Genomic DNA, 23,867 nt, shown 5'->3' with positions numbered 1-23,867 from the left:
CAACTACTTCGTGAGAAGTTTCAACTACTTCGTGGCCTGTGCGCCAACTACTTCGTGGGAAGTGTAAACTACTTCCTGAGAAGTGTCAACTACTTCGTGGCCTGTGCGCCAACTACTTCATGAGAAGTTTCAACTACTTCGTGGCCTGTGCGCCAACTACTTCGTGAAAAGTGTCAACTACTTCTTGGCCTGTGCGCCAACTACTTCGTGGGAAGTGTCAATTACTTCGTAGCCTGTGCGCCAACTACTTCGTGAGAAGTGTCAACTACTTCGTGGCCTGTGCGCCAACTACTTCGTGAGAAGTTTCAACTACTTCGTGGCCTGTGTTGCAAGAGTGTGCAAGTGTGTGGCTTAAGTTGCAGGTTTTTGCTAGTAAAAATTTTCCCAGTAAAAATCCAGTAAAACTTGCAAGCTCAGCTGGCATTTTTCCCGGGTGGGGTTTAGTAGCGCTCACAACTATTTCGGGCTATTCCGTCCAAAGGGGTGGTCCGATCCAAAAAAAAATTCCACACACTTGTAGTCAAGGGTCTACGCATTATTTTAACACTCACTTTTGTGAATTTTTGTCACTAATTTATTTACAAATTGGGTTTGAAATATGCCCTTTTTTGTAAAATTCGGAAATTAGCGTACATTTATCACTCCTATTTTCTTTAAAGCAGTCACTTCACCATTACATTTTTGTATTCCCCTTCACTTTACACTTTACTCGATTAGTTATAACTTGCTTTACGACTTTAATATTAACCAATTAATCACAATTCATTAAATAAAAACACCTTCAAAATCACGCGTCTGACTTTGGTTGCATATGCAAATTAAATGGCGGAGTTCAGTTGTCAAACTCCAAAATATGCAAAAGAATGAGAGACAAAAGAAGATAGGATATAACCCAGTAAGCATTAAAAATATACAAAGTTGTTCTCTGAAAAGGTGTTCAGCTCCTTTCCTTCGCAAAACAGAAAGGAAAATTCTACTGCCTGAGGGTTATGATCCCTAAGTCCCCTTTCAGACACGTCAAGTCTTGAAAGCAATTTTTTTCGCATTCTCTTTTGTGTTTTCTATTTGCTTCCACATGCGTCAACTTTAATTGAATTCAAGTCCTTGGTTCTTAAATGGCAAGCAACGAAAATATCAAAAGAGACATGAAAACTTGAAACGAATTGACGGTACGGAGGTATCTGTACTCTTCCCCTCTCTTCCCACCTCATTCTCCAACGAACAAGCAGACGTGAAAGCAAGACTTGACGTTTCTGAAAGGGGACTAAGTGCGGCCGAAGGCCGCCTACGCAGAAAGGTGTTCTCTGTAAACGGTGTTCAGCCCCCCTTCTTTGGCAACACAGAAAGGAGAATTCTACTGCCTGAGGTTTATAATCCCAAAGTGCGGCCGAAGGCCGCCTACGCAAAAAGGAATTCTACGCAAAAATACATTTGTTAAAAAGAACATTTTTTTATAAAAACTTGTTTTTTCTATTTTTAATTAACTTTTTTATTCTTTATCAAATCGCCCGATATCTAATTTGGCATAATTTCTTTTATTAAAAAATCCCACGGTTTCTGTTAGTTGGGTCACATTCCACTTCAAACTGCTCAGTCATGATTCAATATTCATGATATTCGTATGATTCATGATTCCCCCTTATTCAAAGGGTTGCCTAGGGGCCTGTGGGAGGAGCCCAGGGGGTGCCTTCGCCTTTTTAGAAAGCGGTGACTGTCCTCTTTCTAGTGAGTGGAGTTTGAGGGGCCCCGCCCCCCATCCCAAAAACGATGTGAGCGCTACTAAACATTTCCCTTTTCCCCTCTTTTGCTAGTTTCTTGCAAGTTTTTGCGTACGAAAACGACATCCAGTAAAAAAACAAGTAAAATTAGTACTGGATTTGTTGGATTGTGCGAACGCGAACGGCTATTCTCTTTTATCCTGTTCGCCGAACAAAAGTTTGTGTACATAACTCCGACCTTCATGAATCATGTTTTGACAGATAAAAATGTAAACAAAAATCTTCAACATGCTAACAACAACAACGAATCTGCCGAAACAGAAATAAAAGGGGGAATTGAAATTTAACATCCATTGGACATAAACAAATAAACGAAAACAATGTGAAAAGTGTAATTTTCTTAATGTATTTTGTATAAAAAAACCACTGGGGTTGGGCGGTTGAATAGGTAAATTTATGCTGCATATTATTTGGAACAAAGTTTTGCAAAAATATTGCCAGAAAATAAATAAAAAGACTGAATATGGGGACTATCAACGAATCGAAAGTCGTGCGCCATTTTTTGTCAGTTGTCAACTTCGTGTTTTCGCAACAGATTTTACTGGAATTTCATCGCGCGATTTTGCAGTGAATCGATGTTAAAAATTCCTAAATTTAGTGAAAAATAAAAATTTAAAACATACTCAACATTTTGCTACCAAGTTTTTAAGGATCTCTGACCTTTAAGCGGAGTTGAACTACTTTGAATTTTAGCCTGGTGACGAAGTAGTAAGGGCGCAATTAAATTTTCTTTGTCGGGCGTGAAAAATTCCTATGAACTTCTTCTACAATTTTTCCATAAATCGATCAACTATGCTTTAAGTTCCTTAGGTGCGGGAAAATTTGCTGAATTTCTTATTCTGCTTATTATAGGTTTCATCAAAAATGAGCGCAAATGCGCTGGGCGGCGTTGGAAATCAGACGGCGCTTCCGATTACGACGACAACTGTACCGCCCGCACAAGAAAACATTGGTGAGACGGTGGAGCCACTGGAGCACAGTGAATCGCAAATTAGAATCAATGAACGAGTAGCACCAGCTACAATAAGCAGCGCTAAAGCTATTGGAGGTGGAAAAAATGTTAATGAACGCAAAACAACGTGTGCAGTATCCTCCAACGTCGAAGAGAAACTGCGTAATGAGGTAATATTTTACAAAATGTGTATACCTATGCGATTCCACTGTGCCAAATCGAATTCGCATTTAATGATTGATTTGCAGACGGATTCAAAGGTGACTGAGCTACTGGGTTCTGTAATAATGCATAATTGTCCAGGGACGCGTGCTAGTGCACGAGTCATTCAAAAAATGAAACAAGATCAGACACGACCTTTATCACCACCACCAAATGAACGCGATCATCAGAAACGCGATGAAAAAACAATACACAAAACTCCGTCACAATTGCGTAGTAATAAGCCGACGTGGACAAATTTAGAGCGTAATCATTTTTTCGATGCTCTAAACGAGTTTGGCAAGGACTTCGAAGCTGTAGGCAATTATATAAATACAAAATTAAAACGCAGAAGCTCTGCAGATGGGGCTTTTAAAACGAAAGACCAAGTGCGTCAACACTACTATCAAACCTATCACAAGATTTGCAAGTACATAAAATTCTCTGATGGTAAGTGTACATCCTGTGAAATAGAATTTTTATGTAATCATGTATACCTAATTGTTGGATTAATTTTGTTGTGATTTCAGAGGTTAAGAAGCCTGTCCAGGAGTTGTATGCGCTTATTAATTATGGTGAAATGCGACGAAAACTTCAATTTGTAAGCGATAAGCAATTTATGAAATTGCGAAATCTTGTGTACCAAGGTCACATAACTGTGCGTTACAAGGGTAAGAATTTGCGCATTAAAACACCATCATGTAAGGCACTGCGAAGGCTGAACCAATTAGACGGTAAGAAACTTTGACTTTATGTGTATGTATCTACGTTTACTATAATGCGAAATTTATTTATAACGTAAACTTCAAGGAAATATTCCATGACACTTGGTGAAAATTGTCTCCTTAAGTAATTGCTGATAGTGTTAAATGGCCAGTAAAATATATGTACATACAATGTATCCACTCAAGCATGATAAAAACATAATCAACCTTATCATGAGTTTCATTTTCCCCGAACCGGTTCACTAATTACTTTTTGTTTCCGTGTATTTACTATGGGCGGATGAGAAATTTTCGGGTGAATTTTTTCTCGGGCGAAACTTAGGATAAGTCTGAATGTTTTTATCATGCGCTCAAGCATAAGTTGCGAATGATGTACTACAACATTGCCAATCTTATTCCTTGCGCACATTGTATATACATTATTGTATGTACTTTTGTAGCGTTTTAAGTGGTACTAAAGTTAACTTTTACTTTTTACTTAATTACAGACTCCCTCGAGGATATTCGTCTACCATCAAAAATCGAAGTGATTGTCAGCCCTGCTACCATGGAAGCATTCGGACGCGTTCAGACTGTCGCTCAAAACCCTCGTGTTCGCACCACTGTGCCACTTCATAAGAAACTTGTCAATTTTATTAAAACCTTTCAATTAAAATGGAAAAGCGCCGATCAAAAACTGGCAGAAGAAGAACTGAAATTATTTCCATTACTTAGTGCTGCAGCAAACATTACACATTCAGCAGAGTGTAATGGTGTGCAGTCAGCAGATAACACTGAGAAAATACCCGCCTTCCAAGATCCTGAAATGTGTTTTTTACCCAAACCAGGTGTTGCTATACATCGCCCATTATTGAGCATAACGGAATACCTTGGTAGTGGAAATATTTGTCTTACCGCTTATGAGGAACGTATGGGTGTTAAAGTGCGTGGTGAAACACTTTTTCAGGAAAGAGCTGCTAACAAACGGCCACGCACGGAAAGCGGATCAGAAAAGCGATCGCCTGATTCGAAGAAAAATAAGCAAATAAGTAGTCCGCCATATGAGAAAGCTGATTGTGAAGGACATATTGGTGATGCAGCGGTTAAAGAAGAAATTGGCATAACGCCAGATCAAGAGTTGGGCCCACATAAAGGTGAAAGCAGCAGCGATGAGTTGAGTGATGAATTGCATGAGTTGTTGAATGCCGAAATGGATGACAATGCGCACATCAAGGAGGGGCCTGATAATTCGCAAGAGGACTTAAAGTCAACCTTAACTGCAAGTGACACAGTATACACGACAAATTCAAATCCCCACACTTCCAATCACAATCAACACACTACCGCCAATCAGACGCGTATGCGACGAAACGCTAATACGCGCGGTGCTGGACGCACCAGTGCACCCAATTTTAGGCCACTCATCAGTGAGGGAGTTATACGACGCATACGAAAGGGCTGGACCGTTTCAACTGCGGCAGATATAACCATCGGGGATCTTTATGTGGTTCTGGGGCAGGATTCTAAGCTCGAACTGGAGTACTACTGGACAGATAGGCAGCAACAAGCGCTACCGATTGCGAACGGTGCTAGCACAAGTACTGCTGTGAATAATGCAAACACCATAAATGGCACCGGTGGCTGCAGCGTGGCACTAGTTGGAAGCAGTAGTCCAAACGCTGCGACTGTACTTGATTCCATGACGCAGTCGGATACAAAACTTTTCATGCAAAAGCAAAGTGGTATGCCGTACAATCCAAATGAATGCGATGATCATGAACTGCTTAAATCACTTTCTTCCGCTGGCGTTGCAAATAAACTTAAGCATCTGCTGTTGATTGCCAATTTGAGCGAAAGAATGCGTAAACGACAGTGTTCCTGTGGACATATATGTGATCGTAATGTAGCAAAAACAAGAGTAAGTGGGGCATCAAAAAAATTTTATGAAATATTCTAAACAAAATCATTATTTATTTATGTAGCTGGAGCGCAATTTGGCTACAAAGACCTATGTCTCCGCAAAAACGTTTTCCACCAATAACCCCAACGAGACCAATACCGTTTTTCGACAGCCAGTGGTGCCTATACGACGTCCGCTATTCAATATGGATACTGTGAAACAGTTGAATCCAGTAAGTCCAAAACTGCATTGATTTTTTTGTTAGGAAGAATAGAATTACATAAAAACATATTTCTTTCTTTTTGACATAGATGTCTCGCCAAAAACAATCAATGCGTCAAGTGCTGGTTCAACGTATGCTGCTACCTGGTGGTAATACTGGCAATCAGACTTATGATCTTTTAAATGTGAAAAATTTCGAAAACCCTCGAAAAATGTTTGAAAATGTATCAGACACGACACAAAGCGTGGTCGAAGAATCTCATGCGACCCAGCAAAATGACTCGCATATGACCAGTGCAGTCATGGAAACCACAGCAGCGCATACAATACATTACAATCAGACGCCAATTAGTACTTCCGCGCCTTTTAATACATTTACAAATCACTATGACGGTGACGATGCAACTAGTAATGTGGAAGAGACGGGGCTGCTGGAGAATAACCCCTCAACTTCCGCGGCTTATGAAATGACTGATATCACTGCAAACAACGTTGATGTTGCTCACATTTTTGAATCTTCCGGACTGGATAATGCAGACATGTCGCTTTCATCCTCATTTCCCGACAGCGCCTTTGATGAATGTACAAGTAAGTTATGGAATTTCTTACCATAATTTCAATTTATTTATAATTCGATTTAATATTAAATAATTTTGTATTTAACATTTAAAATTATTATTTTTTGTTTATTAAACATTATTTTATTAGAAAATCTTAATCACTGGGTGTTAAAGTAACGTATTTATTTCTTTTCCTACAGATGCAAATTCTTTCAACGGTATGACACCCACTCATTTGCTACGAGAATCCACTTCGAATTCCCGTTGGCTTGAAGACAATCTTAATGATTTCTCCTTAACTAGTCTGCTCGGCCACTTGGACGAAATCAATACAAGTCGTGATATTTTGGTAAGTTAAAATAATACCTATCACTGGCTCAAAATTCACCATTTAAATAAACCCCTTACTCCATTCAGGACCCCTCGTCGAATTTATCGGTCATCAGCGAGAGCAGCGTCGATTATATGCATAAGTTTCAAGAGATTACTGCCTTAATGCAGAGCCAGGATAAAGATTAAAAACTTTAAAATGAATTTAAGGTCTGTAGTTCGTTAGCGGGTGTTCCAGACTATTCGCAGTTTGTACGGATCTGACCAAACTAAATAGATATTAGGTAGTTATAGCTCCAACACCAATAGATTGTAAGCACTAACTTATTATTATTATTTTTTTTGTTTTTACCTTTATTATTTAATTTTGTTTAAGCAGCGATAAATAAGTTTGAAGCATACACACCCTAATACACACATGCATGCATATATTAGCACGTATTTATACACATACATCTCTATACATATATATAGTTATGAACATGCTCATTTAGAGACACGAGTCTAGAAATTATTTTCCTTCATATAAAAATTTTTACAAATCAAATTAAAAAAAAAAAAATTAGAAATAACTATTAATTTGTGCTTTAATCGCTTTACTCAAAATGATTTATTTATTTTTCTAAATTGCAAGCTGTTTGTTATCTAGTAACATAACTTACAATTTTCCTCATACAAAATAGTATACCATAACATACTTGTAATTTGTAAGCCAACATTGTGATTTTCGCATTGTGATTTTCGCTGCAGCTACACTCAATGGTTTATATATGCATAACTGTATCGATAATTTTAAGTACATATTTGCTTGAATTGAGGAACTCTGTGATTCCTTTTGTTTTGCATTCTTTGTTGTACATTTGCGTTTTGCAGGTACCTAATTCGGAGTATATTGATTTGCAAGGGTAGAGATTGGCAGATGTTTCAAGTATTTAAGGATTAACTCATGTTTTGTATTCATTTTCGCAAATACACGCAAACATTCATAGTTCGTTTTAAGTAGAGTTGGCTTCCAGGTTGTAGAAAAAAATATTACGTTTAATGTAAAAAGTAACGAAAAGGAACTACATCAAACTAAACTAAATAAAATATTTCTAAGTTAAAAGTTTTAGAAGTTTGTTAATTAGTTTGCTATTCCCCTGTTCGGTTTGTGGATAATATTCCTTAGCGATATTTAAGTGTAACACATGTACGCATTGAAATGTATTATTCGAGAATGTATTATTGAGATCTATATAAATTATTAATTATACATACATACTATTCGTTCTTTACTAAGTTGACTACAAAATAGTTATAGATAAGCACTCATCCTATGAAGCAATTAGTCGTTAAGTTGAAACTTTAAAATGGCCATGACGAACGCGTGGCAGGTGGTGAACACGATAACCAACTAAACTCAAATATATGTACATATATGAAATGAAAAAAAAAAAAAAATATTTTTAATAATCCCATAAAATGATCTAGTTTGATTTAAATTGGAAAAATTAACGTTACAACCTTTTGGACTGCTGTTGTTATAACAGCATACAAATTCCCCAAAGAGTTTTTTGGGAGTGTTGCTGTAGTGACAGTCCTTGGTCAGATATAAATCTGGGTCGTTCCGGTTACGTAGACCCGACTGCCGTGGGGACGCTGTTGTTGTTGGGATAGTTGCTTACTAAGCCCTATCGAAATTAGAGAATCCGCATGATGTCATTAACCTCGTCTAACGGGCTGTTTCACGCCTGCAGAGTCCTAAAACACAATGCGATGTACGAAATGCGTAGGCAAGAGCATACACAAAAATGTCACCAGAAATGTAAGAATGGTGCTTGACTGATGTCAAAAACTTGCGTATTCTGGCCAAACCCACTGAAGAGGCAGTGTAGGGCACCAAGAGCTGCTAATTGGATCTTACACGGAAATTTGTGGGAAATGTAAAGATTGGGATTGTGGATGTTGCGAGGGGAAGTCCCTAGCCGGAGAAGTCGAATGGTGGTTGCACTACCATCAAGTGGCGCAACGGAACTAGGGCTCGAATTGTAACATCCATTCACGAATCAAAAACCATACGAAATAAAATTACGTGATGATATCGTATGTGACGATTCGAGCCCAGGATAAGCCTGTTTACTTACCACCCCCGCAGAACCACCATAGGGCATTACTTTACGGGGAGGGGATGTGATGAAAACGCCGCCTCTGTTTTGTGCCGTCACCTCTCACTTCATGGGCCGGGCTTTTTGGGCTCGTTGCTAGTATCGAGACTATCGCGCTGGTATTATTCCCTTATTGCTGCTGTCGCTCGCTTCTGCGCCTCATCTGCTTACTGGTACCCAACCGTTGCATCACCTGGGTAGCCATGCTGCGTACCTCTTTCCATGCCTCTTCGTTCTTCAACATTAGCGGCACCAGATTTCCTAGGGAAGCATTTATTTCTGACGTTTGATTAAGTCTGCCTCTTAGCGCGCTAAATCGTATGGTATTGTGGATGTCGATTTCTCGTTCAAATAAGCGACTGTGAATATTTTAAGTCGCACATCCTTCTACGACTGTTAGTTTTTAGACGGATGAGCTACTACTCAACACGCAATAGGGGTGTTATAAACTCACACTCGAAAGGTGATTGGAGATTTCCAGACTAAAACTTACTCCCCACTGTAAAGTCGCTCCTAAGTGAGTCTATTACACCATACCAGAAAAAAATTAGCCTACGTCCTGAGTCTAAAGTATTTTTGCAAGGCAATTAAAAAAAAAAGTAATAATAAAATTTTTTGGCCGAACGTAGAAGTCGTCTTCTTGAATTTTTCGTCATATCCTCTGTATTTACGGTTTTCGAAATTGCCTTGCAAAACTATTTTAGACGCAGGGTTGTGTGACGAACTTTTTTCACACTTATTTAAAAAAAGTGGGTTCAATGTCAACTAAAAATAGAAAAATGCGACTCCTAGGTTCGACCGAAGAAAATATTTTGTTTTCGAACCTGCGTTGCAAGAAATACATACCTTACAGGGCAATTCTGGCAACTGTCTCAAATTCACCGCAGGCTCTCGAAAGACAAAAGTCTTTCTTAAGACAATTGTCAAATCTGGCAACTATCTTAAAAGCTCCTTACTTTCTTTTGAAAGCCAAAATTGAATGATCTACTAAAGAGGAGGTTAGCAATAACCTTTTTTTAAATTAAATTAAATAAAAAAATATATACATACATATATTAAACAAGAAACACTAGTAACTATATGATAAAATTAAAAAATAAAATAAAATATGGGAAATGAAAATAAAGCAAAAATAAATATAAAAATTAAATGAAATAACAAACTTTGTTTTCTTTTTAAAATGATAAGATATAAAAATTAAATTAGAAAACGAAAAAAAAAAATAATCAAAAAAGAAGATAGCAGTACATACTTAAAAACTAAATTAAATGTTGAAAAAATATATTTTATTTTAAAATCAAAATCTAACAATTCACAGGAAATTAAATAAAAAACTACTAAATTTAGATCCTGAGAATTAAATGAAATAAAACAAACATATTTTCTTCTAAATAAGTAGAATATAATAGTCTAAAAAAAATTAATTAACTTTAGAAAAACAACTTGAATTAAAAAAATGAAAAGAAAATTCTGAGAAACTAGATGTAATTAATTAAATTATTTCTTTTTTTTTTAAATCTAGGAACAAAAAGAAAATTAAACTCAAAGAATTGTTAAAGAAAAAAAAATTTTCTAAAAATTAAATTAAATAAAACAAATATATTTCTCCCTTTAAAGCAATCAAATTAAGACCAAAACTATAAGAAAATGAAGTTAACAAACGAAAAACAAATTAAATAAAAAAAGAAGAAATAAATAGAATAAAATTCGAAAAATTAAATTAATTTTTTTTAACAATAAAATAAAAAAATTAGAGGAAAGTTAAGCTGAAGAGAAAAAAAACCAATTAAGAGAAGAAAAAATAAGTTACTGAAAATTAAATTAAATAGAAGAAATACATGTATTTTTCCTTTTGAAACAATAAAATATAGCAACGAAAAAAAAAAAAAATAGAGAATTCCACCGCCCGAGCTAAATCCTGTTGCAAGTGCTTTCCTCAAAATAACTTTTCACCACAAGTGGTGAATGAGAGAGCTTTTTTTCTAAGACTGCTAGAATAACAAAAGTCTTTCGAACAATCTTGCCATTTGTCTTACGAAAGACTTTTTACTATCTTAGCCACAAATTAAGTGATTTCTTTGGTTTAAATTTTCAGATATATGTAGATTTTTCTTTTTATTATATCGAATGAACAATTACATTTTACGTGCTATTGTGTTAATGACTTTTCTTTTTAATTTGTATTTTAAATGAACATAGTATGTATTTCATTTTTCATAATCAATCGCTTAATTAAATAGTTTCGTTTTTATTATAAATTTTTTTATCAATGATATTTATTACAATAAGATCGCATTTCGTATGTGAATATAATCTCTCAGGTTTTATTGTTATCTAAATTTTAAATAAATATGTACCCTTTTGCTTTCGATTGAATATCTGCTTTTTTTCTCAGTTTCAAGTACATTTTGTTTTCTTTTCTTTTTCTAAGTGTGTTAACAAAAGATAATGTACTAAATTTACTTATAAAGTGTTGGATTTTTGGTTTTTAATTTTTTGCCGTGTATACAAGAACTATTATTAAATATTTATTTATAGTTTTCATAAGTTTCGCTCTACTCGTTTTAATTTAAAAATGTATTGTACATTTAACAAATTTTTAGCTTATGGCTTGGCCACCGCCGCCGCTACATTTAACGTACATTACTCTCAATTATTTTGTTACATATGTATGTATGTATTTAGGACATTTCCTGTTAGCTCACTAGTTTTATTATAATCATTTAGATTTTCAAGAAAAATTCAGTTCAATAAATCCGTTAAACAATAGTGCATTCTGCTTGCTGAGGTGGGTAAAAGGGATTACATTTATAAATAGAACTATTTTAAATAAATTTATGCAAGTTTCGCTTTAATAGAATTTTTTATTAATTTTTTTCTATATTTTTTTTTTGTCAATTTCTTACTGGTTTCAGAGTCAACACTTAGTAGAACACAACGTTTCGTTAGTTGAGAGATCACGTGTCTACCAAGTGCGAAATGGTGCATTGCCATGCTCTACCTCGTTGTGAAGGCAAACACTCCAGTTGGGATTTTGAATATTGTTAAAACTTTTTAAGGTAATTGGGGGTGGTCATCCTGACAAAGGGGTCTGTCTGCTGCACGACAATTCCAGAGCCCATACGTCCAATGCCCCGAAACAACTCTTGAACACGTTTGGATGAGACGTTTTGAACCACCCCCGTATCACCCTGATCTGGTGCCTTCATACTACCATCTCTTCACTTCCCTGAAAGTGCACTGTAAAAATATTGTGATATTTGGGACAAAGCGGAAAGTGGACTACTATTCTTCCTCTTTCAGAGTTGCCATACTGCATTCATGATTTTTTTTTTGACCGCCGCACGGTATTATTTTTCTGCAGTGTTTTTTTGTTGTTGAAAATTTAGTAAAAAGTATATGTACTCAAATAACCAGATAATCCGATAACCAGGCAGATTTTAATATCTGCCATATAACATCATTGAAACACTGTGGGTGTTCACATCTGCCTGGTTTATCTGGTTATGTAGTTATATTTTTTATTCACTTCTTTTTCTACATACTTACATAATATGGATAGGAACAATTTTTAAAGGGGTAATTTAATAACCAAAAAGATGTGACAGCTTACACTGTTTACGTACTTCAATTTCATTATTTTTAATTTTTTTCAAGTTTATTGCATTATTCTTAGCATACATATTTACGCTTGCCGTTTGCGATGCTTAGTATATTCATCCGTTTCAGATACATTTGTCTGCGTATACATATACATATATGCACTGATAAAACGTTTTTGTAAGCATGCGCGGGAGTGCATTTTTCTCATAACTACTAGACTATCAATTCTCTTGTTTGCATGTATTTGTATTAGTCATTGTATTGTTTTAGTTTTGTAATCTTTTTGTTTTTCTTTTATGTACATAAGTATGTATCTATGTATATGTAGTATATTTGGGATTTCGTGATGCAATGAATATTTATTTTTGAACTGCTGATAACAACAACAACAATAACTGAAAAGGCACATTTTGATGAAACGCGTTTGCATATGAAATGATTAATGATTAAAGCAGATGTTATATTTTGCATTTACTAAATATGTAACTATGTATGTATGGAAATAAGTTTTTATATATGCTTGGCCGTATTAGTTGTTTGATGCATAATGAATATTGATCGTAGGTAGTTACAAAAAAAGTATTATAAAAAAATATGTATGCACACAACTTACCAGCCCAAGTAGTTGGTACATAAGACCATACCACATTACATACAAACAAACAAAAAAAGTTCGCCGTAAAGCCTACACTAGCCAATATTTTTTTATTTTCTTAATAGTTCTGAAATAATCAAAACACTTTCTCATCAAAAATTTAATGATCTGGGTTGAGCTTTAATTCTTGTGGCATTAGGGTGGTACTGAGATCTGTTGGCTAAGTACTAGAACGGGGTATATGATAGTAGAACTTTAATATCCGACTATAAATGTCGAAGATATAACGAAAAATTAATACCAATCCGGCTTAAGGTCAAACAGAAGTTGCATTACTGCACTTTTGAATGCCACAGATGATATCAGGCTGAACATGGACAAAAGCTACGTAACTTAGTCATCTTGACCACCCCAAAGCTTTTGAAAGTGTTGATCACAATCGCCTGCACCACAAATTAAAAAACTCAATTAATATACACTAGTGCACCCGCATGGCAGTAAAATGCCAACATTGAATTTAAATTTATAAACAGGTGGTAACCTTATTCAAAAATCTAAAAAAAATATTCCAAATATTTCCTCTAAATCCGTGCAGCCATTTCTGAGTGAAGGGAGCTCTCGCATGGTGTCGGTTTTCATTTAGTCAAATTTCAAATCACCCTGCACCGCTAAAAAATTCTAGCTTAAAAAAAAATAAATTCTTATTACACACCTACTATACCAGCGGTTTCATTTTACATCTCACTTTTTAAATCCGAAAGAACGCTGCAGATCTGCTGACCTTCACAAAAAATGCTGTTTATAGGTATTACTTTTCGAATAGATGGCAACCCATATCGAAATTACTTTCAAACTAAAGTTTTCTTAAAAATCTTACGTTGTAATTAACTGATGAGTTATGTTGAATTTGATTTTTTAAACACGTGGCAATCCACCTAAGCACAGTTTAGAAATAAATCTTTTTCAAACTCATTTCGTTTGATTCCGATGTTTTAATACTCTCTTTAAATACCTCAAAAATGTATGTACATATGTTCAAACTAAATATTTCTTAATACCTTTTGTTTGACACCCATATTTTAATATTTCATATAACTTGTGCATAAGTTAACTAAATTTGACTCTTAAAACAGGTGGCAACCCTCTGCAAAATATTTTCAACTACTACCTCCTATAACCCCTTTCTTCTGGCACCCATTGGGTGATACGCATTTCAATTCCCTACCATAATTCAAATTGAAATTTATTTTTTAAACAGATGGCAACCCTCGTGAATTTAGTTAAGAAATGAAGCCTTCTCAAAACCATTTCGATTGATGCCCATACAGGAATAGTTGATTTACTACTTGAATAAAATTTTTTAAAAGGTGGCAACACTTTTCGAAAAAGTAAAACCTTATTGCACATCCACAGGCCAAGCCCTTTTATTTGACACCTAATTTTTGAAAATCGAACGAACGGTGCAGATCTGATCACCTGGACAAAAAATCACTTCACGATTTAAGTCATGTAAATGAATGGGCTAAAAGAAATGGCAATGCATTGCCATCTATAAGAAATACTTTCCTCTTGAACGGTACCATAAAGTAGTATTGAATAATTCAGTAATCCATTATGTAGACTCCACAAATAACCTAGGCTTCATCTTTAACCGTCTTATTTAAAGAACAGGTTGCTTTATACTCGATCAGCCAGAACGCATCAACTCCTACACACAAAATTTAACTCGTCAATATCTGAACGTCAGCTTTTTGTCTTCGCAGTCCGTCTTTGGAACAGTATTGACGTCTAGACACGAAATATTCAAAACCCATTGCATTTTAAAGAAGAATTACGCAAAATATATGCCAAATGAGAAGTGCCAATATGTATTTCAGGACTCTATCTACGGTCTTATATCTTTTGCTTACTATTTTGTATGATTCCAACTCTGCTTTTCCTAAAATCATAAAACATTGAAATTATTATGCTCTTGTTGTAAGTTTTTACTCTGTGATCAAATATTGTTTACTTTTACTAATGTATCGTAAGCTGAAATATAACCAATGGTTGTTGCTTGGATACTTCCTAAAAAGTCATATTATTTAAAGTAATTACACTGCCGAAGCAAAGTATTGGTACAGCAAATTTTTCACAATATATGCAACAATTTTTAATCTAATATTTTTTCGCCAATTTTGCATAAAAATATGGTTTATTCTACAACAAAAAACTTAAAAATATAATTCCTAAACTTTGTGCAAAACTCGCGAAAACTCAGCAAATTTTCATGCAAATTTTCAACTTTTTAATCAAATTTTTTAGAATTTTTTTGAGGATGCAGATTTGTAGCCCAATCAATTTTATTATAATAAAGTACAACAAAGTATGCTCAAGTAGCTAGGAATTACCGTTTATTTTTAGCAATTTTTTTCACGCAGTCTCTTCTATACAAATTTTTTTTTTCGAAAATACTTTATATGGAAAAAATGCAAAACACCTTCAACAAAAAAAATTCTCAAAAATCAATGAGGTTTTTGACTAACTCCGAACTTGCATTTTTTTAGTAAAATATAATGGGCTGCAAAACTGCATACTCAAAAAAAATCTGATTAAAAAGTTGAAAATTTGCACGAAAATTTGCTGAATATTCGCGAGTTTTGCACAAAGTTTAGAAATTATATTTTTTATGCTTTTTGTTTTAGAATAAACCATATTTTTATACAAAATTGGCAGAAAAATATTGGAATAAAAATGTGTTCATGCATTGTGAAAAATTTGTTCCGGCAGTGTAAATTTGGCGTGGAATATTTTTACTCAGTATTCCTTATGCCCATAAATTTATATTACTTTCTTCATTTATATAACAATTTTAGAATGGATTTTGAGTGTACCAATAAAAATTAAAAAAATGTATTTTAGTTTCTCAAAAATCATAGCCATCTTTTACTTAATGTATTTTTGTTTATTTGGTGGCACACTAGTTGTATTACACTAGATTCGTTTGGTTTGGCAAGAAGAACATTTTCACCGTTAAATTTGAACATTTTGAAGTATCTTAAATTATTGAAATAAAAAAAATCGTAAAATTTCAAAAATTAAAAAATTCGTAAAATTTAAAAAAAAATAAAAAAATAAATATCTACGACAGATATTCTGCATGCTTCCATTATTATTATTTTTTAATTTCGTTGTGCACTCTTGAAACTTCACAATTATGTTGTATTTGATGCCAACGACCATTGCCTCTAATGTGAACATTCTATTTTTCCCAAAGTTATAAAAAAAAACAATTATTATTTTTTCAAGGGACAATGAAAAAATGAGTAATTTCGGTACTTTTTCGCCTAAATAAACATTTTAAGGCTAAAATTGTTCAAATCCTTTAGCGTTTTTTTTTTCTGCCAAGAGAAGGGAGTGACACTAAAAAAACAACTGGTGAGATTTGCTCATATACTTACATCCATTTATATTTATTCATTTTAAAATTTTGCATAACAAAGTATATATATACATGAATATGCATTTATTTAAATTATTTCGACCAAGGCGAATTTATATAATGTGGTATTGATTCAACAAATACAACAATTACTTGTATTTTTTTTTTTGCTTTTAGCGGGCCATTGTCAATTTCCAGCTATTCTTCTCCAAAGAAAAAAGGGCGACAGAAAATACAAAGACTCTCACGTTTTCACCCACTCACTAGCGAAATACAAAATTTTGACAATCAAACGCTACTCACAGATGACGAAACAACACCACCTTGTACATATGAATTCGCCTTGATTTCGACTTTCTTTTTCTATGGCATTAATTCTTATGCACCATTCTAATTTTTTGTGGTTAAGTGTGTTGCTTATATTACATATGTATAGGGAGTTCACAAGGTGTTGTATACTGTCGTATTGTTATATGTCATAAACTCTAAACGGCTAAAACTATATTTAAGGGATTCGCAAGCTGAATACCATAAAGGTCTTACATATTATGAAACTTTACACCGTTAAAAAAAGCTGGTTGTGGTTTCAAGTCCTCTAAACATTTACTTAGCCGTTAAAAACTTTACGACATACGTCAATACGACACTTACGTCTCCTTGTGAACCACCTAATAGTATGTATGTATATATGTATATTTATACATACATATTTTTAAAGTTTTTCATAAGATTAGTATGCATAGCTGTTCTGCTGTGTCATTCACTACAATATATTTAGTTCTAAATAGTGATGTGCGGTTCCGGGTATTTAAAGAACCGGTTCTGTCGAGTTCGGTTCCGGGGAGAACCGGGTATTTGGGTCAAGTCGATAGCAATAAAAAACCAAGTTGATGTAAGTCGGCTAGATCGGATATATGGCGACTATATGGCACAGTTCCTTAAGTCGAACAAAGTTTGATGGGCCAATTCAGAACTCCATAATTAGTATACAAACAAATTTTAATTCGATAGCATCAAAAACAAGGACGAATCGAGTTTCGGTTCTTCCGGAACCGTTTTTTAGTTCTTTTGGAATCGAGTTTTGGTTTCTCTGGAACCGTTTTTCGGTTATTTTTGAATCTATTTTCGGTACTTCCGGAACCGTTTTTTGGTTCTTACAAGTTCCGGTCCGGTCGGTTCTCTAAAGTAACCGGTTCTCCGGTTCAGGTTCCTCGGTTCTGTGCTTCACTAGGTAGAAAAAACAATTTACAACTCATTATAATTGTTGCGAGTTTAAGTAAACGGACGTGACTTCTCTTTTGCTCAATTATTATTTTTGGATTGGCACGCTATTGTTGCTCATACTCGCTACAATTGTAACATGTTGGGAGAGTACGAACTAAATTTCATCGAAATCGGACAAAATCTAATGTGTCCGCCCACAAGGTTAGTGGGCGTGGCATTAAGCCCATCTTTACCATATTTCGTAATTCCCGAGCCCTAAAAAAAATTTGAGCACTCGTTAAAAAAAAAAAACTTTTAAAATCTGATTTCCCAAAATTTTAATTTTTACACATTCATTTTTCTTGCACACGGGGGATGGACATCATTTTGCCTAGGGGGATACACGTAAATAGTACCACGAAAACTGTTTCAAAAAGTACTGTACTGTAAAAAATGCTTTCTTTTTAAATGGAGATACTGCAAAATGGAGTTTTTCCGTAGTAATATACAATTTTTTGTACAAAAAAAGATACTAGCCTTATATTATATGGCTAATAACACTGCAGGGACGCTAAAATGATACACAAAAAACGCCGAGACACGTAAACTTAATTTTGGATCTATACACCGTTTTTCTAGATCAGGTAATTTTCCCAAGATATTTTCATTTTAAGTTTGCAGTGCGAATGAAAAAAATTCAATCTTTAACGTGGAAAGCGTTACTCATACGCCATGTACGAGTATGTGCGAGTACGGCCACGTACGATGTGGCGTATCAGTAACATTATTTCCCGGCACCATTTCATACAAAAAATTATTGCTCATTTTCCTTTAACCATTCGAAACTTGTTTATCTATGGATTTTCAAGCTATTAGCTTTATTTTTTTGGCAAAGGAAGGCTTTAATAGATATTAAAAGAATTACAAAAAATTTGTTTTTTTAATTTTTTTCCCTGTTAAAGTCGGATTGTTTTTTTCATAAAAATTAAAATATCTTGCGAAAATGACCTGGGGGTCTACTCTGTAATACGATGCGAAAGAGAAATGCGATGCGATAGGCAATCGTCACAGCATATTACTTACGGCGTATTTGCCTTTCGCATCGCATTGCTCTTTCGTATCGCATTGCAGAGTAGCCCCCCTGATCTGGAAGAACGGCATACAAATCCATTAAATATCTACGACCCTAAATTAAGTTTATGAGTATAGGCGTTTTTTTTTTTTGTTTAAATGTAACAACTCGAGAGATTTAGTAACCGGACCTACTTACATACGTAAATTGTACATACATACACACATATGTAGATATGCGTAAATGAATCACTTTCGAGTGCATATCGCTCATTTACTAAAAGACTTTCAGATTTTAACAAACGAGTTTTTTCTAGAAACGTGTTTAAAGTATTCAATTCGTTCACAAAATACAAATAATACAGTTGCTTATTTTATACTCCGGCGGTAACTACGCAAGGTTTTGGCTTTACAAAATTGGAAGCTAATATTTATTTATTTATTTATTTATTTATTTAATTCGGTCAAAGAAAACAAAATTCTTACTGACTATGCTATCTAAAAAAGTAACAAGGTATAACTTAAAGCTAATAGATAGGTTACATTATAAGATCAGAGTAGTTTTAAGATTAACTTTTTTAACACCACTCCGGGAAGCGATATATCAATATCCTCGATATCATTGAGTTTATTAATCTCGCTAAGGGCACGACAAATCGGTGCATTCATAGCATACGTTGACTTGGAGGAATGCAAATAAAAAATGTCCATGTGCCGCAAATTTCTTCGCGGAACAATGAGAGGAATTCTCCGTACGATATCAGGGCAACCAACAATCCCAGTAAGCACGTTGAAGATAAACGAGCAAGATGATAATTTTCTCCTATCCTCAAGTGAGTTTAAAATTATAAGCAAACAGCGCGAATTGTATGAAGGTAATGGTTCAGTAAAATTTAGGGATCTTAATGCAAACCTAATAAAAGTTTTTTGCACGCGCTCAATTCTGTTTATGAGCCCAGTATGAAAAGGTCGCCAAATATTGGCAGCATACTCAAGGCGAGACCTTACAAAAGCTATGTATAGGGTTTTTAATGTAAATGGATCTGAAAAGTCAGAGCTATTACGGCGAACAAAGGCTAACAATGAATTGGAGTTAGATATAATGAAATCAATATGGCTATTGAAAGTCAACTTCGAGTCGAAGTAAATTCCTAAATCTTTGGTCTGGACTACTGATTTAAGAAGGCAACCAGTTATAGTATATGAGGTATTAATTGTATTCAGCTTTCTGGAATAAGCCAAGTGATAACACTTCTTAATATTCACACTAAGACAGTTTCTCTCACACCAGGACGTTACTCTATTAAGATCAGTTTGAAGGGAAAAGGCATCTTCAGCATTTTTTATAACAGAATAAACTTTGAGATCGTCTGCATACATTAGAAATTTCTAGAATAAGATACAGGAACTTATATCATTAATGAAAATGATAAACAGAAGGGGGCCAAGAATATTACCTTGGGAGACTCCAGAGCTCGCATGGAAGTAACGGGAAAACGTATTTTCCAGTGCTACAGCGCAGTGCCTATTGTATAAATAAGAGCTAATCCAATCAAGAAACTTTGAATGGAAATTCAGACAAGCTAGTTTAGCGATCAAAATTTTATGTGAGACCTTGTCAAATGCCTTGGAAAAGTCGGTATGTATATGCAGTATCGACTTGGTACCCAGACTCGAAACTCGCAAGGCAATCTTCGGTAAAGATAGTGAGATTTGAGACGGTAGATCTTCCTTTGACAAAACCGTGCTGGTTCGGGCAAATGACATTCTGGACAGCGTGCCACATTTTATCCTTGACAATACTTTCAAAAAGTTTGGCAACTGTGGTTAATTTAGCTATTGGTCTATAATTCGAGACATCATTTTTGTTTCCCTTTTGAGAATTGGAGTAATATATGTTTTTTTCCAATCACTAATGAATGTTCCCGAAGAGATGGATAAGTTAAAAATTATTGTTAAAGGTCTAATAAGAGCCACACAGTTTATGAACAGAAAAGGAGATAGCCCATCCGCATCTGTTTGCGTCGATGCCCTAAAGTTTAAGATGTCCTTTGAAACATCCTCTTCTGTTAATGACAAAGAACCGAACGACTGACATCATTCAGAAACATCGCTGCCAACAACGTCAACTGTGTCAGTCTCGGATACAAAATTTTCGCCAAAAAAGTCTGCAAAAAGATTCGACATATCTTGGGCATTATAAGCATTCTTTTTTTTTATAAAACATCGAACATGGAATATTAGATTTATTTTTTTTCGATTTAATGAAAGACCAGAAAGCTTTGGGTTTGGTCTTTATATTCTTTTCGAAATTGCTAACGTAGCTTTTATGCAGGAACTGATCAAGAGTCTTAAAATCAAACAGACAAGATTTGTACATGTCATGATAATGTACATATATTCTTGGATAACTTAAATTTTTTATACAATCTATTGCAGCGATTTTTTAGTCGTTTAAGCTCTGCATTGTACCATGGTAGCCTATGTCTTTTTTTTTAAAGAAAACTGGGATATGTTTAAGACACAGATTATGCACCTTCGTTTTAAAAAGTTGAAAGCAACTGACTACATCCTCGTTTAGGAGCAGATGGTCCCAATCAATATCAAGCAACATTTTATTAAGAGTCGCATAATTACCAAAGTTAAAATTTAAATTATTTATATCACTTCCAGGAGAGGCATTCAAGAATTCATAAAATTCCAAATCTAATTCTAGAGGAAGATGATGCAGGCCAACAGAAGACATTAACGAGTAACATTCCCTGAGTTTAAAATTCAAATTACTTGATAAGAAAATTAAATCTAAAATTCTATTAAGCTTATTATAATAACTATTAACTTGACGAAGATCTAGGCTAGCGAAGTTGTCAACTAAGTATTGCTCGAAAGATCTGCATACATTTGATGAAACTAGAGAGTCTAAGTTATCTAAGTACGACCAAGAAATATTGCTTAAGTTAAAGTCGCCAAGCACATATAACTGGTGATGTCCAATTGTTGAGTGAAATATAAGCGGCAACTCTACATCACTCTCTAAAAGACTCAATTTTTTAAGGGATACAGTGCGTATACGTAACTCGCATAACTCGCATCAGCCGGAAACTGGAAGTTGGTGAGCATAAAAATAGACAACGTAGACCCCGCCATAGCCGAGTGGTAAGTGGTGCACACTACCACTCAACGGGATCCAGGTTCAATTCCTCGTCCGTCAAACATGGAAAAAAGTGGTGTCGAGGTTTCAGACAGAGTGATTCTCTTTCGTGTAATTTATTTAATCTGATGTTGGGCGAAGAGAATAGGAGCCGCAGAAATGAACCACTCAGGTATACGTCTGTTCTGCTTCCTCGGGATTATATAGAGGAGCAAAGCAAATGGGTCTGGTGGTGGCCGAGGACAAAACGAAGTATCTCCTGTCACCACGCAAACAATCAGAGCATACGGGTCTTGGCACCCACCACACTGTTGACAGTTACGAGTTTGAAAAACATCTGATGAGACGGCTCTTGAAGTTTTCGAGAGAATGATTCCTGAAGACCATTGCGCGCTGGCGGTGACGAATACCGCAGATGATGGAACGATGAACTATATGAGCTTTGCAACGATATAGACATGGTGCGGGGATCTAAAATCCATCGGCTACGCTGGCTTGGCCATGTCGTTCAAATGGACAGAAACGCTCCACCCCTGAAAGTATTCAACCCGAAAACCGGTTTGGCGGTAGCAAAAGAAAAAGCAGGCCTCCTCTGCGATGGAAAGACCAAGTGGAGAAGGGCTTCGCCTCACTTGACATTTCCTATTGGCGTCAGTTGGCACAGAATAGAAACGACAAGCGTATTTTGTTGGACTCGGTCATAGTCGTTTAAGGCCAGTTTAAACTTAGATCAGGTAAATTGCGTTCATATTTAACAGCTGCCTTACATTTGATTGGCTAATCTTAGTTTGAAATAGCTAGCTCGAGCGTTTAAACAAAGTTTAAACAACAGCCGTGCACTGAAAACCTGGCCCTTAGGCGGTCACAGTGCCAAACATGAAGAAGATGGTAGACAACCGAAAATATGTGGAAACTAGGACTGAAATTCTATCCGAATTTTTTGAATATATGCATAATCCGGATAACAAAGTGAACGGCGGTTAACTGGATATCCGGATTTTATCTTTATACACGAATATCCGAAACACATAAACTTAACTTTGAGCTGTAGATCTTCATTGTTTTTGTAGATCAAATTAGGTAATTTTCCACAAAATATTTTCATTTTTATGAAAAAAAATAATAATTGAAACCTTAACAGGAAACAAGTAATTTTAAGGCAAGAAACAAAACCGACTTCAATTCTCATATAAAAATTTAAGATTATCGTTAATTTCTTCATGATCCAATGATCGAATTTAAACCAAATTAATAGTAATTGATTAACGTGGTCCAAAGTTATGCGCCAATATAGATAAAAAGTAAATTCAAAAATATATTCCGACGAATTGATGACCTCCTCCCTTTTGTGAAGTCGGTTAAAAAAACTAAAAAATAACATATTTTTTGTAAATTTATTTCATTTGTATTAAAGCCGGTTCTTTTGCAAAAAAATCAAACTATTGACTAAGAAAATCGCTGGAAAAATAAACAAGTTGTGAATGATTGAATGAAAATGTGCAATACTTTCTTGTATGAAATAGGAGCAGGAAATAAAGTTACTTATACGCCATAATGTACATGGCGTATGAGTAAAGACTCAGTTATGCATACTTGGCATTGCATGAGAGTTGTCACATAAGGAATCTGTTAAATGAGCTTTGCGTGCAAGCGGTTACCCAACGCACAGCATTATATATCGTCATATTAATTCACAAAGGCCCTGGCCAACAAAAACATTATAAAATCAGTATCAAAACAGGTAGGGCTTTTTAAAAAGTGGCATGTAACTCCGTTGTTTTTGGAACTAACACTTCAAAATTATTATTGAAGGTGTATTTTAATATATCCTACCAAAATCTGAGAAAAACGCAGTTTCGAAAAAAGTGTTAGTTAGGGCCTTTGTGAATTAAGGTAACGATATGTAGAAGTCTGTTGGTTTTTGATTTGACGGCGTTTTTTGTTTTTTTTTTTTTGTCATTTTAGCGTTCCCACAGTGCTATCGCTGCTCTTTTATGTTATGCAAAAACTGAAATTAAATAAAACAATTGGG

The 23,867-nt window shown here is 34.9% G+C and overlaps 1 protein-coding gene and 1 long non-coding RNA gene across 2 annotated transcripts; one reads left to right on the top strand and one right to left on the bottom strand.

The window, feature by feature from the left end:
* Positions 1–2,150: 2,150 nt before the first annotated feature.
* Positions 2,151–3,099, bottom strand: LOC118733628. The gene is made up of 3 exons (XR_004992275.1): positions 2,926–3,099; positions 2,439–2,817; positions 2,151–2,366 (listed from the first exon to the last, which is right to left on the bottom strand). It is a non-coding gene; the product is annotated as an uncharacterized LOC118733628 (long non-coding RNA).
* LOC118733627 (protein cramped) lies at positions 2,321–8,109 on the top strand. The gene is made up of 9 exons (XM_036463120.1): positions 2,321–2,486; positions 2,631–2,900; positions 2,979–3,381; positions 3,462–3,665; positions 4,145–5,553; positions 5,618–5,767; positions 5,847–6,345; positions 6,518–6,666; positions 6,735–8,109. The coding sequence occupies exons 2-9, from the start codon at positions 2,643–2,645 to the stop codon at positions 6,834–6,836; spliced, it is 3,174 nt and encodes a 1,057-aa protein (XP_036319013.1). The 5' UTR covers positions 2,321–2,486; positions 2,631–2,642; the 3' UTR covers positions 6,837–8,109.
* The last annotated feature ends 15,758 nt before the right edge of the window (positions 8,110–23,867 follow it).

The sequence above is a fragment of the Rhagoletis pomonella genome, unplaced genomic scaffold (assembly GCF_013731165.1).
Source record: "Rhagoletis pomonella isolate Grant_MI unplaced genomic scaffold, Rhpom_1.0 Rhpom_scaffold_00002, whole genome shotgun sequence".
In the NCBI taxonomy this organism is placed as follows: Eukaryota; Metazoa; Arthropoda; class Insecta; order Diptera; family Tephritidae; genus Rhagoletis; species Rhagoletis pomonella.
Note: the sequence above shows the minus strand (reverse complement) of the source record. Positions and strands in the feature narration are given on the sequence as shown.

Coding starts and splice junctions, on each gene's coding strand:
- LOC118733627 (XM_036463120.1), top strand. CDS start 2,643: ATGAGCGCAAATGCGCTGGGCGGCGTTGGAAATCAGACGGCGCTTCCG. Junction 5,768..5,846: donor CTGTGAAACAGTTGAATCCA/GTAAGTCCAAAA, acceptor TTTTTGACATAG/ATGTCTCGCCAAAAACAATC. Junction 6,667..6,734: donor ATACAAGTCGTGATATTTTG/GTAAGTTAAAAT, acceptor TACTCCATTCAG/GACCCCTCGTCGAATTTATC.